The sequence below is a fragment of the Erpetoichthys calabaricus genome, chromosome 9 (genome assembly GCF_900747795.2).
Source record: "Erpetoichthys calabaricus chromosome 9, fErpCal1.3, whole genome shotgun sequence".
Taxonomy (NCBI): Eukaryota; Metazoa; Chordata; class Cladistia; order Polypteriformes; family Polypteridae; genus Erpetoichthys; species Erpetoichthys calabaricus.
This window is the reverse complement of record NC_041402.2, coordinates 166,042,123-166,057,171: the sequence shown is the minus strand read 5'-3', so window position 1 is coordinate 166,057,171 and position 15,049 is coordinate 166,042,123. Positions and strand designations below refer to the sequence as shown.

Sequence of the window (15,049 nt, the reverse complement as noted above, 5' to 3'; positions counted from 1 at the left end):
AATATCTACTAAGTTAATATATATTTAATACAATGGCAAGGTCTCTTTAAAACCAGTTCTGCAGGCTGAGAAAATACTTTGTCAGAGTCAGGTAAATTTAGGTACTTACAAAAATCATGGCTCTGGCAGCTTTTTGCAATCTCAGATATTTCAGTCTGTACTTTTCATTTTGGCTCTTCCGAAGAACTTTCTTAGCTTTTACCCGTGACTCTGAGAGATTAGATGAGGCAGAAAAGCTTGGTGAGGGACCTCCAGATCCTTGGCTTGCAAACTGGTTTTGTGAAGTTGTAGAAATAAAAGGCTGGGCTGTGAATCCCCGTAAGGCCTGCTGACGCTCATCATCTGTCTGAAAGTGGAGAAGAGCTGATGAAATTAATACCAAACACATAATAGCCAGAGTAGTTAATGAGCATCAGGACAATTCTAAAGACAGTCATAGATAACAATATATGTGCATGCAGTGCACAAGTCCAGCTCCATTCTTACCTTTTACAACGGAAAACAGTATGGCAGCAGCTCAGTGTACCTGCTTTGCAGATCAGGATTAGCAACTGTTATTTAATGCATGAAAACTGATACAAATGAAGAAATAAATATAAAGGCAACAAATGGAAAAACCTAAAGCATAAATAACAATTGGTGCAAAAATAATAACTTTAAGCAAGCATGAATGCAAACAAAATAGCCAAATGAAAAGTCTTACTGATAGATACCTAACACACAGCCCAACAACCAAAACCGGTCCTTTCATTGATCTGTCTGTGTCACAAAAATCCTTCTTCCTTTATGTTTATGTACACAAACTTATGTAAGTGTGGGGAGGTGGGCATTCATCCAACCTTTCAACATACAAAATAACAGTTGCTGTAGTAAGAAGCAACAGCTTACTTATTATAAAAAGACAAGCTAATTTACCTCACACAAGAACTGCAGGTCATCCTTCACAAGAAGTGCACCAGAATTTACAATGGCCCTTTTCTATATAGTTTATCATGGCCCTGATACTTGGTGTCCAATTTCTTTTTATGGTCTACATACTTCTGCTATATCACTATTGTGTGTGCATTCTGATTATAGTGTGAATATTATTACTGTAGGGAAACAAGTGGATATTCACATGGAATATTTAATTTTAAAACAATCCATTAATGTACTGAGTTGAGCACTTAGTGTAACACACAGTGCTAATAAGAGTCTGTTCTCTTGGTTCATTGCTCCGATTTCTAAGGTCTTGGTTTGTTCAAGTTAAAATGAAAAAAGTATATTAATACCAGTATTGTATACATCTTAGTCTTCATCACTTAGCATCAAATATTCTATTACATATATAATTTTATATAAATTACACACATACTACAGAATGTTTTATACATACATATATTTATAATATTTAAATATTCTACTAATTTGTTCTTTGCTGAAAAGATGGCAAAATCATATGGTGGAAATCTGATATTTTTATGGAATAACTGAACCAACAAGAAATAATTTTATTTCTAAAGACAATTGTCCACAATAGGATAAAGCTTCTAATTTCATTAGCTAAGTTTCCATCCAGTTTTTGTGACGTTTTGTTATCGACAAACAGAATATACGTAAAAAAAATGTGCGAAATTTGCTGTCTCCAGCCTGTTTCCATCCAACTGGCTTTTTATCAATAAAATGGTGTGCGTGATGACATCATCCCCCCCCCAAAACGAACTGTCGCATAAGTTTTGTTGTATCGCGAAAAAAATCTGCCCTTGAGCCGTTTCCATACATAATTTTGTGTATGTCGCAAATTATCTACCTTTTGTTTTCCACGTTACACCCCCTCCACTAAACAAAGAAACAAAGAAATGGAGAGATTATTCAGACAGTTTTTTGAAATTTGCCAGCTTACTGTTATTTCAGTTTCACAAATAATTGGAATTGTACATAATATCCGAAGACGACAGCAGAATGAAGCAGTTCCTTGTCTGATAGCCCTAGAGCTCGAAGAAAGTACCCCAGTGCGACGAAACCCACGGGTATGGGAGAGACGACGGAATAAGACCTTCTGGGAGGAGGTGGTGGAGAGACACTTAACAGAAAATCTCTGGCTGCAACATTTTAGAATGACACAGCCGACGTTTGAGATGTTGTGTGGATTCATCAGTCCTGATGTTGCGCCCATCACAGGTTGCCACCGACCACCGGTTCCAACCCAAAAGCGGATTGCCATCGCCCTTTACAAGCTGGCAACCTGCGCCGAGTATAGAGTAGTTGGAGAAACTTTCGGGGTTAGTAAAACTACCGTCCATAGATGTGTATATGCTGTGTGCACCGCTATTAAAGAAAAATTAATGCGGCGTTATATCAGACTTCCGACTGTAGCGGAGGCCAATGAAATTGCATACCGCAATTCCTTGGTGCATCTTGTGCCACAGATTTACGGTGCGCTGGATGGCACGCATGTGCCTATTCTTCCCCCGACGGAAGGCTACCGCGATTACATTAATCGCAAAGGGTGGCCATCTATTGTTCTCCAGGCCCTTGTTGATGACAGGTGCATGATACGAGACATTTGCCTTGGCACTCCTAGAAGTGCCCATGATGCAGCTGTGTTTGCAGCATCGGATCTGTACAGGTGAGCATATCTTTCAACATCCCTTCTCCGTGCGATAACAACTGAATTAGTACTGTAACCTGCTTCCCTTAAGGTTTTTAATTAAAACTGAAATTTGAATTAATACAAAATAACAACGTTTAATCAAAAAAAAAACTAAAGTTAATATTAATGATTAAATTAAATTGAGGAAATAGCCAGTCTCTTCATCAGACCATGTGAACCGCTCCGCCATTCTCGTTTTGATTGCACGTGATGAAAATGTGACACATTTATTTGCGTTAAAGCCCTTTTTTCCAACAAAAAGAGTTTCCAATGTAGTTTTTGCGACATCTGAAATATCGATATGGAATTTATGCGCTAAAGTTAAACGGAAAAATATTATGTCGACATGTACAACATTTTATCGATAATTAGCATTTCCATCAGCTATATCGGTAAAAAAATTTGAAGCGCTAAATATTTTTTCGCAAAAACTCCTTGGATGGAAACCCATTGTTAAAGTTGGAGAAAATATGTAAAACTCACAAAATCTGTGAAAACTAGTTTTGTCCAATTTTGTTAAGTGCTAACCTCAAGCCTGAACCCGACTGCTCGGTTATGAATTTACTGAGTCCTTAGGCCCCCATTTTTCTCCTTTTATGTTTTTTGCTTTGTTATATGAAACACTGCCAAATTTAAAACCAAACCAACAATAACTACCTAAAGCTGTTCAGAGTACAAAATTCAAAGCGGCAGAAACATGAAGCCACAAAAGCATATCTCTATAATAAGATATAATAATGAACAAAAATACTATAATCAACCGTAACCTTCAACATTTAAAAGTACCAAATGCTACCTATGTTAGGTTAGTTAAGAAATAATTCAACTCTGGATTATTATACTGCTATATTTTTTTTTTTTAAATGTGAGGGTGAAAAAGTACAAAACAGCACAGAAAATGCTGCTATGTAAAACAAAGGGCACAAACACTTTTCTTTTGGAAATTCATGTTAAATAACACAGAATGAATTGCAGTTTGATATTTTTTTTCCAAGAATTCAGTCTTATTTTGTTTATATAGAATACTGGAGCTCTCTCAACCTTGCCTCAGTTTAATTCTAAATGACATCTGTCAAACAAATTTGGCTATTTATGCTCTTCCTTTAGCAATCAATCCCTATTAAGTAAAAACTGCAATCAGCTTAATGACTATTGTGGAGTGGGACTGAAGGAGAATTTGGAAATTCAGGAACCCTGCAGCTCTGAAGCTGTTGTAGGTATTCCAATTAATGCCAAAAAAAATCACATTAGTAATTTAAACTTAAATGCATCTATGTTGTGATTTGATCAAAAACACTGCTGGAACTAAAAGTATAATATCTTTATTTAAAATAAGTAGAGTACAAAACAAACAGCATATGCTAAAAGTCATAATTCAAGATAGTGTCTCTGTACTTCTTGTGATAATGAACACTTACCAATAATGCAAAGACTCCATTTCTGTTTTCAATCCTCTTGAAACGCTTGCTCCCTTTCTGTGTCTGTAATATAGTAGCACACTGAACTGGATCTCTCAGGCTTACTATGTAGCCTAACCCAAGAAAAGTGCATAGAAGGGAGAGAGCCTGGAGTTGGTGAATGGCAGCACCAGTGACAGTGGGACATTGTAAAAGACTGAGGGGCAGGATTAGTTAGCAATGTGCCTGTTGGAATCCAACCTGCACTGGGTGTGGAAGCAAAACAGTTCTCTCTTTCCAGGAAATTCCCCAAACTACTTTTGCCATGCTTGATTTTAAATAAGTTAGAAACACAACACTCTAGCAGTAAGCAAAACAAAAAGATGAAAAAAATATGAATAAAGATGGTAACACAAAAAACAAGCACATTCAAACTTTTAGGTGGATTATTAAATAACCTTGCTAGAACAAAACTTTATTTTGCTAATCAATGAAAGAGCATGCTGGACATGTGTTAGATTTACACATTTGTATGGATTATACTTTTGTTCAAATGAAAAGTAGTGGTATTCTCTCTTCCTTATTATTAAAGTTTTAACATATGCTGCATCATACTTTAGACTGCTTCAGCATCTGATTATGTTTAATGAGCGTCACCATTTAAAACCATACAAGCAAAAAAGAGGCTATGTTTCTGGCTTTTCTTGAAATCTACCTTTTCTAGTTTAGTATATCACTAGTTTCATTCACTGAATATTTGTCTGAAAAATACAGTCTAAAAGACCATATACTGTACTGTACAGTCTTGATATATTGCAAAGATTTGGTTTGTAGAGTTCTTTGTATAAAACTGACCTTTATCGAAGTAATATACTGGTACATTAAAAATGACTAATATAACTACTGAAGCTAAAGATAAACTACTATAATTGGCTAAAAATTCTCAAAAGTGTTTTCTTTAGAAGAGAGCGGTGCAGAGATTATTGCTGCTGCTTTACAACCTTGACAGCTTTTTCAGGGTACTCTAATTTTCCAATACATCTTAGACACATGTATGTTTGTTTAACCAGTGACCCTAAAATATAATTTAGGTGTGTATGAGTGTACCCTGTGGGACGGATATCTGCCTTTTGCCCAATACCGCCAGCATAGGGGCAGAAGTTACTGGTCATACTGCTGTATACCAGATTCACAATACATATGGAAAGAAGGATCTCTCTTCGATGATTGGCATAATGCTAATTTTAAATAGAAAAAAGTAAAAACTTCTATATAAGGGATACTGTTTAATAAATAAAACAGGTTATCATTTCAATAACAGCATGTCATTATTTGTAATTTTATGATGATTTACAAAGCAGATGGTTTTCTTGCCAGATTACAGTAGTTCTCACTTGTTAGTGCCATTCAAAGTCACTCTTCAGAAACCACAGACTCTTTTAACAAGACAGAATAAGTGACAGTAAAGATATAATGCAATGTGTTTGGTCTTACCTCACGATACATAACCGCCTCCAAACTAGACTTTGCACTGTAAAAGATAAATTTTCCATTTTACATTTTTGATGGAAAAAAATCTAATTTTAAAAACCATTCAGTTAACAATCCACAAAGTTATACTTACTTTGACTGCACTAAACCCCTGTCGATAATTCTCTGTTTTATTTCTTTGATATGCATTGGTCTTCCTGCTTCTTCCAGAACAGTCTGAAACATTTGTGGAAATAAGATACACATCATTTTTAAGATCAGAGGGAGCCCACTAATTTTACAACAGCCGTAAACTATTTATTACCTGTGCAGCATCAAGCCAAGTCAGATTCGGCTTGTCAGTCACATCATTAGGTGGTTCACTAGAATTAAGAAATTTTTAAGAAGTGTTGAAAAAAATGTTAAAAGGAATATATTAACAATTATAGATGCACTTGGCTTCCTGGCTTAACGTTACCAATATCGGGTCAAAGTTACTTACACTATTTACTGTTCTAACAAGTTAGAGGTTGTTCATCATGCAGGCCTGTTATGGATATGGGTAGAAGGTGTATGTAATAATAGTTACTGAAACATTAAACAATTAAAGCATGTGTAATGCTGCAGGGTAGTCTGCTAAGCACTTCAAAGAATGACCACTGTACTTCATTCGTAACACTATTTGTTTTTTTTCACTGTCATGATTATAATTCAGGTTTCTTTCCAATACTGTGCCCTCCATAATATTTGGGGAAAAAGACCCATTTTTCCCTGATTTATACGTCTGCTCAAATGGAAGGAATATCTAACAAAGAACTAAATACGACTGCTTTATTCCTACTATTGCCATGTCCTAAACATCATGGTGCCTTGATATGTGGGGACCACGTTTAAAAAGTGTTGTAATTTTTACATGGTGTGACCAAAATGTATTCAAATACCCTACAATTAAAGTCTGTCATATGCACTTTAATCTAGGAAAAATGCGTCTTTGTCCCAAACATTATGGAGGGCACAGTACATACTAATACCTGAGACACTGGTAAGATCTTTATTGCATTCTCTGCATTTTGCATAATTGATTTGTTAAAACAGTGTTATGTATAAAGTGTGTCAGACAGTAATTAGAAGAGTAATAAAGCCTACTGAAGTTAAAAAGCCACTGTGTTCTCCTTGCATCACATAAGTCTCAATAATAATAAATGGATGTACGTATATTTTTCATACCTTTGCTTAGGTGGTATAATTACAACATACTTGTGCCTTATTTTATACTAACAAAGTGAATAAAGTTATAAGGTAGCCAATTTATTCCAGTATTTGCTATATTTACGTTACAAGTGAGTTCAATTGGTTTTTAAGAATCACTTTCCATAGTTTTTCACAGGCAGCAATGTAATAAACGTGATATCAATTTGACAAAGGCTGCAGGAACAAAACATTCAGATGCAGAAAAGGGCCGGATTGGTGAGAAGTGCACAGCTGTCATACACTGGAGATAAATAGTTTTTCTTTTTTCACTACAGAACTGGACTTTGAACATAATAAAGACAACAAAATGTTGTATTACTTATTTACATAACAACCTATCATTTTATCAAATAAGTGCAAAGTACAAGTAGTTACAGGTGCACTGATTTCTAAATGAGCAGCCATCCAGACAGAAATACTGGAAAAAGAAATTAAGCTTATTCCCGGTATTTCATCAAGCATTTCCATACAATTATGGAGTATTAAAACTTCAAATATTTCCTTTTCAAAAGAAGGCTCAAGTTATGCTTTGCTATTGTAGATGTTATTTCCTTTTCAATACAAACAGAGAACTGCGTGAATAAAACAAACTTTCAGTTTCATTTCACCTCTCGAAAGTTAAAAAAAAACAGTTCAATAGGTGAGGTCAATGGTTTCCTAATTCCACTGTTTCATGACTAAAGAATTTCATAATGATGCCTTTACTGTTACGGCATGTGGCAACACTTGTAATAAGAAAAATGTTACAAGACACAAGAAAAACATTCAATGTACTTGCCTTTCCAGAGGTTCGGCTGCCCCTGCCAGACTTGAAATACTGTCCAATGCAGGGAACAAGGAATAACTTCCTTGTCCATCAGGTTCCATTTCGGACTCAAAGTTAGACAGCGTATTCAGTGTGTCCATTGGAGACAGGGGGGTGCCAGGAGTTTGGCTGCTGGTAGTCTGGAAGTAAAAATGTTTTAACGAAAATTTTTGCTTACAGCTGTGGATTCAGCAAGATGAAAATATAAAAACAGTTAAAGGCACCAATTCTAAAATGCATCTGGCTGGCTTGTTTGCTGTCACAAAGCAAAAAAGAACAATGCCTGTGAAATCAACAGTGACTGCTCAAAGTAACTTTTACACTTGCTTTGAGGCCCAAAACAATGAGCCCTCTATTAAAATTCTATCTTCACTTACACTGTTACAGTATCCCTAAACCCTCAGCAGTTTGCTTATAACATTACCAGGACAGCAAATGCTACTATTTCTGCATCTCTGGTTTTATCCAAGACATCTTTAGGTGTAAGATTTCCATGTTGCCTTTTCTACAGCTCGTCCTTTAAATCAATTATTCTGTCAAAAGCTGCTCCTGAAATATAGATATCTGTGCCCATCTCCAAGGGAACATGATAAGGTGATTGCTGCTCTATTTGGCTCTAGACTCTACAGCACAGTATGAGTCATGTCTGCGGCTGAACACTTTAGGGAGTGCCTTCACCAAAGGGAATATCATTCATGTATTACATGTCTCCTAAAAATAATTAGTTTCATCAGATTCTGGTTAGATATTTATAAAAAAAAGTGTGTCTTAATATTTACACGAAACAAATCCACTTAATTTTTAATTATCATTTAAGGATCAGCATAAAGGCTACATGGTAGTCTGAAAGCTATGAGATTCTGGGTGTGACTTCCAGAGCTGGTCACTCACTGCCTTTGTGGAGTTTGAGTGGGTTTTTGATCCAAATCTCAAAGAATTTCTTCAGCCACTCTAAACTGGATCAGCATAAGTTGAAAATGGTTATAATTGTGACCAGCGATGGACTTGGGTCAGATGTGGCCAAAATAGGCTCCTCTCCAATGTGACCCTGAACTGGATTAAACAGATCTGAAGATGGACAGTGTCGTGGCGAAAAATTGTCACCAGAAGACTTTTTACCTGAAATGAAGGCTATTAGGAGACTCAGGGTAGGCAAACAGAGTCTATAATTTTATTGCAATAAAATAACCATAATAAAAACACGGACTCAACCCAATACGGCCAAACTGAGCTGAGCCCTGAACAGTTCAGGACTCCAAACTTATATAGGCATTTCTTATCACTCCGACCTCACTCAAATTAGCTCATTTGCTGTTTTCTCTGACTCCCCTCTGCACCTCCCCAGCCTGTACCTCGAGTGGGAACCATTGCTATGTCCTGACTTCCCCGTATCTGGCCTCTGGTACTTTTTACTTGTCTATTGTTCATTTCTAGTTACTGTTTTGCTTGTTTTTGATTAGTCTTCGGCTGGGCAGATGTTCCTTCTTCCATATTTGGTCACTCTCTTATCACTTCCCTTGGCCTTCAAGCTATTTTTTATTTAGCGGCTGAAGCTAAGCTTTAATTAAAAAGAAATATAGCATGTATCTTTATTTAATTCTTTGCGTGGCAGGCCTGACTTGCATTAATATATGCACTAAGGTTAATGCTTATATATTTGTCTATATTTATTTACGCTAATATATGAATACACTAATTTTACTTTCCATATATTACATCATCTTCCTTTTACTGTTTCTGATGACTCACTGTTCCAGCTGGCTTCTTACGTGCCTACCAGAACCATTTTTCCTATATTATGTCAGTGGTATCGTTCCTCAGCTTCCTAGCCTTGAACACAGGTGTTCTCATTCCTCCTTATCCTGTCCTTGCGTAGTTTCTGTATGTCATTCTTGTCCTGTTCTATCCTTTCCTTCTTAATACTGGTAATTTTCATCTTTTACTAGAAAATGCAATATGACTGATTTTTTAGTTAACCTATCTTATTTGCTTAACATTCTAATTTATGCTTAATCTAATGTTTTAGAAGCTGTTAATTACTTTTATGGCTATTTATGCCTAATGTATACATTTTTTTACCTTCCATAACAGGAGCATATCATCTTGTTCTTTCAGTTACACTATAAAGTTTTAATGTTAATCAAAGACACAAAAATCTTAACAACTTTAACAGATTCTTCCATACATTTTCTGAAAATGCTCCACTATAGGCTCAAGAAAAAACATAAGGCCATGGAATGAATATTTTTATACCAAACTAGCCATGCACCGCGGCTCCACCTGTGTATTACTGAAAAAGGACAATGAAGACGGTCCTGCCCGGCTTCCCACTCCTGACGTCATGCTTCCCCCTCCCCTCTGTCCGCAGCCACTGTCTCTTTTAGCTCAAACTATGATTCTTAGCACAATGAGGGAAGTCGCAAAATCAATCGGAATGTTCAAGCAAATTATAGAAAAAAACCTGATCTAAACCTGTTATGTGGTTCTCTCGTTCTCTAGCTAAGCAGAGGTAAGGTACACAACCCTGAGGCTGGCGCGTGAGTGAGTGAGTGAGGAGGGCCCCACCCCCCTCCCCTCGGCCCACTGCGTGTCTCTCGGATTCACACTAATAAATCGGTACCGCAAGCGAACTATGATACACAGTGCAATGAGAGATGTCGCAAAATCAACTGGAATGTTCAAGCAAATTACAGAAAAAAACCCAATCTAAATCCGTTAAGTAATTCACTCGTAAATAGCGGACAGACAGACAGACAGATGCTGGATTTTATATATATGGAGAAGAATATCCAAAAATATTATTTAAAAAGTATATATGAATGGATTACGATTAGAATATTTACACACAGCAGAAACATTTTAGAGTAACACTTGGTCCACAACTAGACCTAATGTGGATGTACAAACAAATGTAACTTTGTTATATGGTTCTTTTGTTCAGTATTAGCAGCTTGACATGGTGTTTACTGTATAAGTACACATACACTTTTGTAACAAATGGATGTCAAGCAAGTTAACTGATTTGCTCAAAACCATATACGGATTGAGAAGTGCAATTGTTTTTCAGTACATTACCCAGTGGGCCACAATGATTTAAAAAGAGCCAGCACACTGACAAAAATATCAAAACACTTAAAAAAACTGAAGTTGACAACCGGAACAGTAATTAAACTTCACTTTTTAACTTAAATATGTGTAGCATCCATCAGATGGAATCAAATGAGTAACATAAAGATAGTACAGTCACATTTAAACTTCCTACTTTCAGAGTGCTGGAGAGCCAAAATTTATTCCAGCAGCTATGTGCGCAAACTGAGAACCAAACACGCAAGTCATACACTGCAAAAAATGAAAATTTTTATATCAAGTCATTAAATCTTATTTTCCTAATTGTAAAATGTATTGACTTTTCAGGAATTCTGTGTTTCATGTTATTTAGATTATTTTTTAAAAAATCTTGTCAATTAATTAGATTTTGCTTAGCCCATTGGCAGTTTTTTTTTTTTTGACTAAATGAAAGCAAAAAATCCCAGTTTCAAGTTTCCCCCCCCCCCCCCCCCCCCATTGGCATTTTTTGCATTGCAGGGGTATCAAAGTGGAGGGGTGCAGTGGCTGCGGGTTTTCATTCCAGTTAATCTCTTAATTAGTAACCAATTACTGCTGCTGCTAACTGAACAGACGTATTTTCTCTTAATTGAAATCAGCTTGCTTTTTACAATTCAGAACGTTTGAAATGTCAATCATGCTCTCAGAAAAAATACAAATTTGGAAATGTCTGGTGCAGCAGATTTCAAGGAGTAACAGCTCTTTTACTTAAATGTTATGTTTCACTGACAGAACGAACTTACTTCTAATTTAGAAATGGTCATGTGAAAATGTGAGCCCTTCAGCAACTGAGACTGAGGCCCCTGAGGTAGCTGGTCATCTGGTAGTTTGCTTTTCTGGTTAAAAAATAGAAAACAACCAAATGTTTTGAATCTTGATTAAAATTAATAGCTTCCATTATCAGAAGTAATTGGTTACTAGTTAAGAAAGTGGCTGGAGCAAAACCTTGCAGTCACTGAAGGCCTCCGGTATCTCAGTTTGACACTCCTGCTATAAGGAATGCCAGTCTTTAGTGGGGCACAATGAGTCAAGGGAGACTCACCAGTCATCTTAACTGCATGTCTAAAGCCAGTGTTTCAAAAAACTGGCTCGACAGTAAAAACTTCTACACAGAGCAGAACCATGCAAACTCCACACAAGCTACAATACTTCCTGAAAATTGACCAAATGCTGTGAGGTTGCAATGTTAACAGTTAATGGCTTTCAACATCATAACCAAATAAAATCCTCAACCATTTTTTAAAGCCCATTGTCTTCATTAAAGGGTCACAGCTGTTCCCAAAACACACCCGTGCATCAAAACTCTCACTCACTTATACATCGTGATTTGAGAATCACCCATTCATTTATGAGCATATCTGTGAAACGTGAGATTAAAATTAAGTCCCTTGTAAAAACTCCACATAGAAGGCACCTCTACTGAGAATCAAAGTAGGGTGCAAATGGTACCAAGTCACAGTATTCATCATTAACATCTTTCAAGATAATAACCAATAGAACTAGCCAGCCTTAAATTCATTCATTTTCTGAATTTATATTCCATCATACATTAAAGGGTCACAGAAAACAATCACTGGATAGGAAGATGGCGTACTGCTGGGTACACTCATTCATAGTGAGCAAGTCAAGTTAATTTTATCTGATTCTGTTCATGAAGATTATAGGCAGCTTTGTAGTCTCAAGATTTACATGATATGCTTATGAATGAATATAACTTGCCGCTTTGTGGTCTAAATATTTCCTAGGCTTATAACATCTCAACAGCAATAAATACTGAAAAATGTACAATTTGTCCATTAATGTGTGCTTCATTGTTGGAAGTGCAGGATCTTTGTACAAGCACGTTAGTGCATTATTATTATTATTGTTGTTGTTGTTATTATTATTAATAACATAACATTTTCAAATCAGGGTCACAAATTGAGAATTGCAAGTCAGTTTATTAGCATGGCTGTGAAACATGCTGGTATCCCCATGTGAAAACTCCAAACAGAAGACACCTTTGCTGGTATGGGTTCCAAAGGGTACCAAGTCACAGAGCTCTTCATTAACAGCTTTCAGGATAACGGCCAGCAGAACCATCTAGCATTTCATTCATTCATTCATTCATTCATTTCCGGAATTCACATTTCATCGTACATTAAAAGGTCACAGAAAACAGACACTGGACTGACTCAGTTACGAACTGCCGCTTTTTAAACATGATGTCTTTCGAATTCTAGGAGAAATGAGGGAATCGGGAGAAAATTGGCGTGAGAAGGTGCTGAGCCGGCAATAACCGGCTTTCATTTGAACCCAGATCACTCCATAACTGCACATCGTTCACAATTCTCTCCACTAAATAAGGTGCCCGTAACTGGGGGGAAAGCTTAAAATTATTATACAAGATCCAGGATCCGTTGTGCAATTCCATTTCTTTAAACTAGCAACAGTCTCTCATCTACGAGCTTTGTACGTAAAACCTGTAAACTAAAGCGTCCTGCCACTCGCTTTACTATGCAACTGACCATATTATTTAGTACCGTATTAAGCTAAAGCATTAAAACGATTCCGTTCTCTCCACGTTCCCTAACCGTTGCTATATGCGAACCGATTTTTTTAATCCCTCTAGCGCCTATCGCGTCTTTGCTGCTGGTAATGCAATTTAGGAAATGCCGGGGCTTTTTTGGGCCGCACACTTAAGGCGGCTCCAAAATGCTTTACGGCCTAAATCACCATAATCCACATCTCCGGTACTACTTACTCCGTTTCTTTCAGATCGAGGTCTTTCCGGTTCTTTACCATGAATCATCGGGGATTCTTGAATTTCATCTCCGGCCTCCATGCTTGGATTATCGCATAGCGAAACGTCGGCTTCTTCCCAAATTTAAGGAATGGCTGGATGCAGAAAAATGATGTCTTGCATATGATTATTCGGCAAGGTTTATTACAACTTGAATTTAATTTACAAGTCACGCTAGTCAAATGCGTGATACAAATACATGTTATTGCTATTCTGAAAATTAACAGCTGCTTTTAAAAAGCCAAAAAACTACATTACTAAATAAAGTGACACGATTGCAGCGCCCTCTAGTTGACATCAATGAGACACCCTGTAACATGTTGCTATTTTTCCGAGTTAAATTTGTCTAAAGAGATGAATTCTGAATCAATCAATATCTATCTATCTATCTATCTATCTATCTATCTATCTATCTATCTATCTATCTATGCAGATTCTTTCATTTTTTAGTAGTAAAAGAACGGTCGAGGAGATGAAACATACCAGGAACTGTAAGGCAGATTTAAAATACATAGACAGTGAAATAGCTAATGCTCTAAAATGTGTTGTTTTCATATGTAAGGAAATGCATAAATTCCCACCAATATCAAGGACTACTGTAGAGGGACTGAGTGATTTATTCTAGAAAATTATAAAGAGAGATGTGCTGCTTGGACTCAATAGGATGACATCTAACAAATCTCCAAGACCAGATTACATTTATCTTTGAGTGCTTAAACAGGTTAGTGAGTACATATATAAACCATTGACACATATTTTTAAAAAGTCACTGCACAATGGGGAAAGCCTAAGGACTGGAAATTAGTAAATATTATTCCATCTGAGCCAGTGAGCTTAAAATGCATCACAGGTAAATTAATGGTTGAAATGATTAAAGAGAAGACTGAGCAGCACATGGCAAGAACCGGAGTTTTAGAAAACAGTCAACATGGGTTATTACGGGGTGACCTTGTTTTACTAACTAATATGCTGGAATTCTATGAGGAAGCAACAAAAGGATATGATCAGAGTGGTGAATATCATATTATTTATCCTGATGTTCAGGAAGGTTTAGATAAGGTCAGTGGTGTCACCCAGTATGGTAAGCAAGACTAGAGTAAGACCCCCACAGGCTCAGGGTGACTTGATGAACAGAGCTCTTTTACAGAGAGTTGATCATATTTAGACAATGCAGCATGTGGACATCCAGCCATATAATGCAGAATGGTAATTTACCACTGTACATAGTGTGTGGACATTCAATTGTTTCATCCAGCCTGGAGTTTTGTTTTTTTTTTTTGGGGGGGGGGGGGGGGGGAATTAACACTTGATCATTTAGATTGCAGACACACAATTATTTCATCAAGCTGACCCCTTTGGTGATTTCAGCCTCCAATGAGAAGTCAAGTCAGGCAAGGGGCCAGAACTGCCTCAAAAGCTTACATATTATATATTATATATTATAATCTGTCCATTTAGCCAATAAAAGGTGTCATTTTGCTTCACTTCTTATGGCATCCATAATGGCTAACATGGCACATCACCCCACTGCTACAGTGATTTAAGCCTGAAACACTCCACAAAAAAATTATAGACAGCCATTTGACATCACCCCCTTTGATGATGCA

The 15,049-nt window shown here is 36.7% G+C and overlaps 1 protein-coding gene across 2 annotated transcripts in view; it reads right to left on the bottom strand.

Annotated features, from left to right (window-relative positions):
• tbrg1 (transforming growth factor beta regulator 1) overlaps positions 1-13,717 on the bottom strand; it is a 36,683-nt gene extending 22,966 nt beyond the window's left edge. Inside the window, exons 1-7 of one of the 2 annotated variants that reach the window (XM_028810375.2) lie at positions 13,404-13,717; positions 7,529-7,695; positions 5,825-5,882; positions 5,654-5,736; positions 5,524-5,560; positions 4,051-4,113; positions 110-346 (exon numbers count right to left, since the gene is read on the bottom strand). In XM_028810375.2, coding sequence (XP_028666208.2) covers positions 110-346; positions 4,051-4,113; positions 5,524-5,560; positions 5,654-5,736; positions 5,825-5,882; positions 7,529-7,695; positions 13,404-13,484 — 726 coding nt within the window. In that variant the 5' untranslated portion in view covers positions 13,485-13,717. The remainder of the gene's footprint in view (positions 1-109; positions 347-4,050; positions 4,114-5,523; positions 5,561-5,653; positions 5,737-5,824; positions 5,883-7,528; positions 7,696-13,403) is intronic. The other variant, XM_028810376.2, reaches the window with a different exon arrangement.
• Between the last annotated feature and the right edge of the window lie 1,332 nt (positions 13,718-15,049).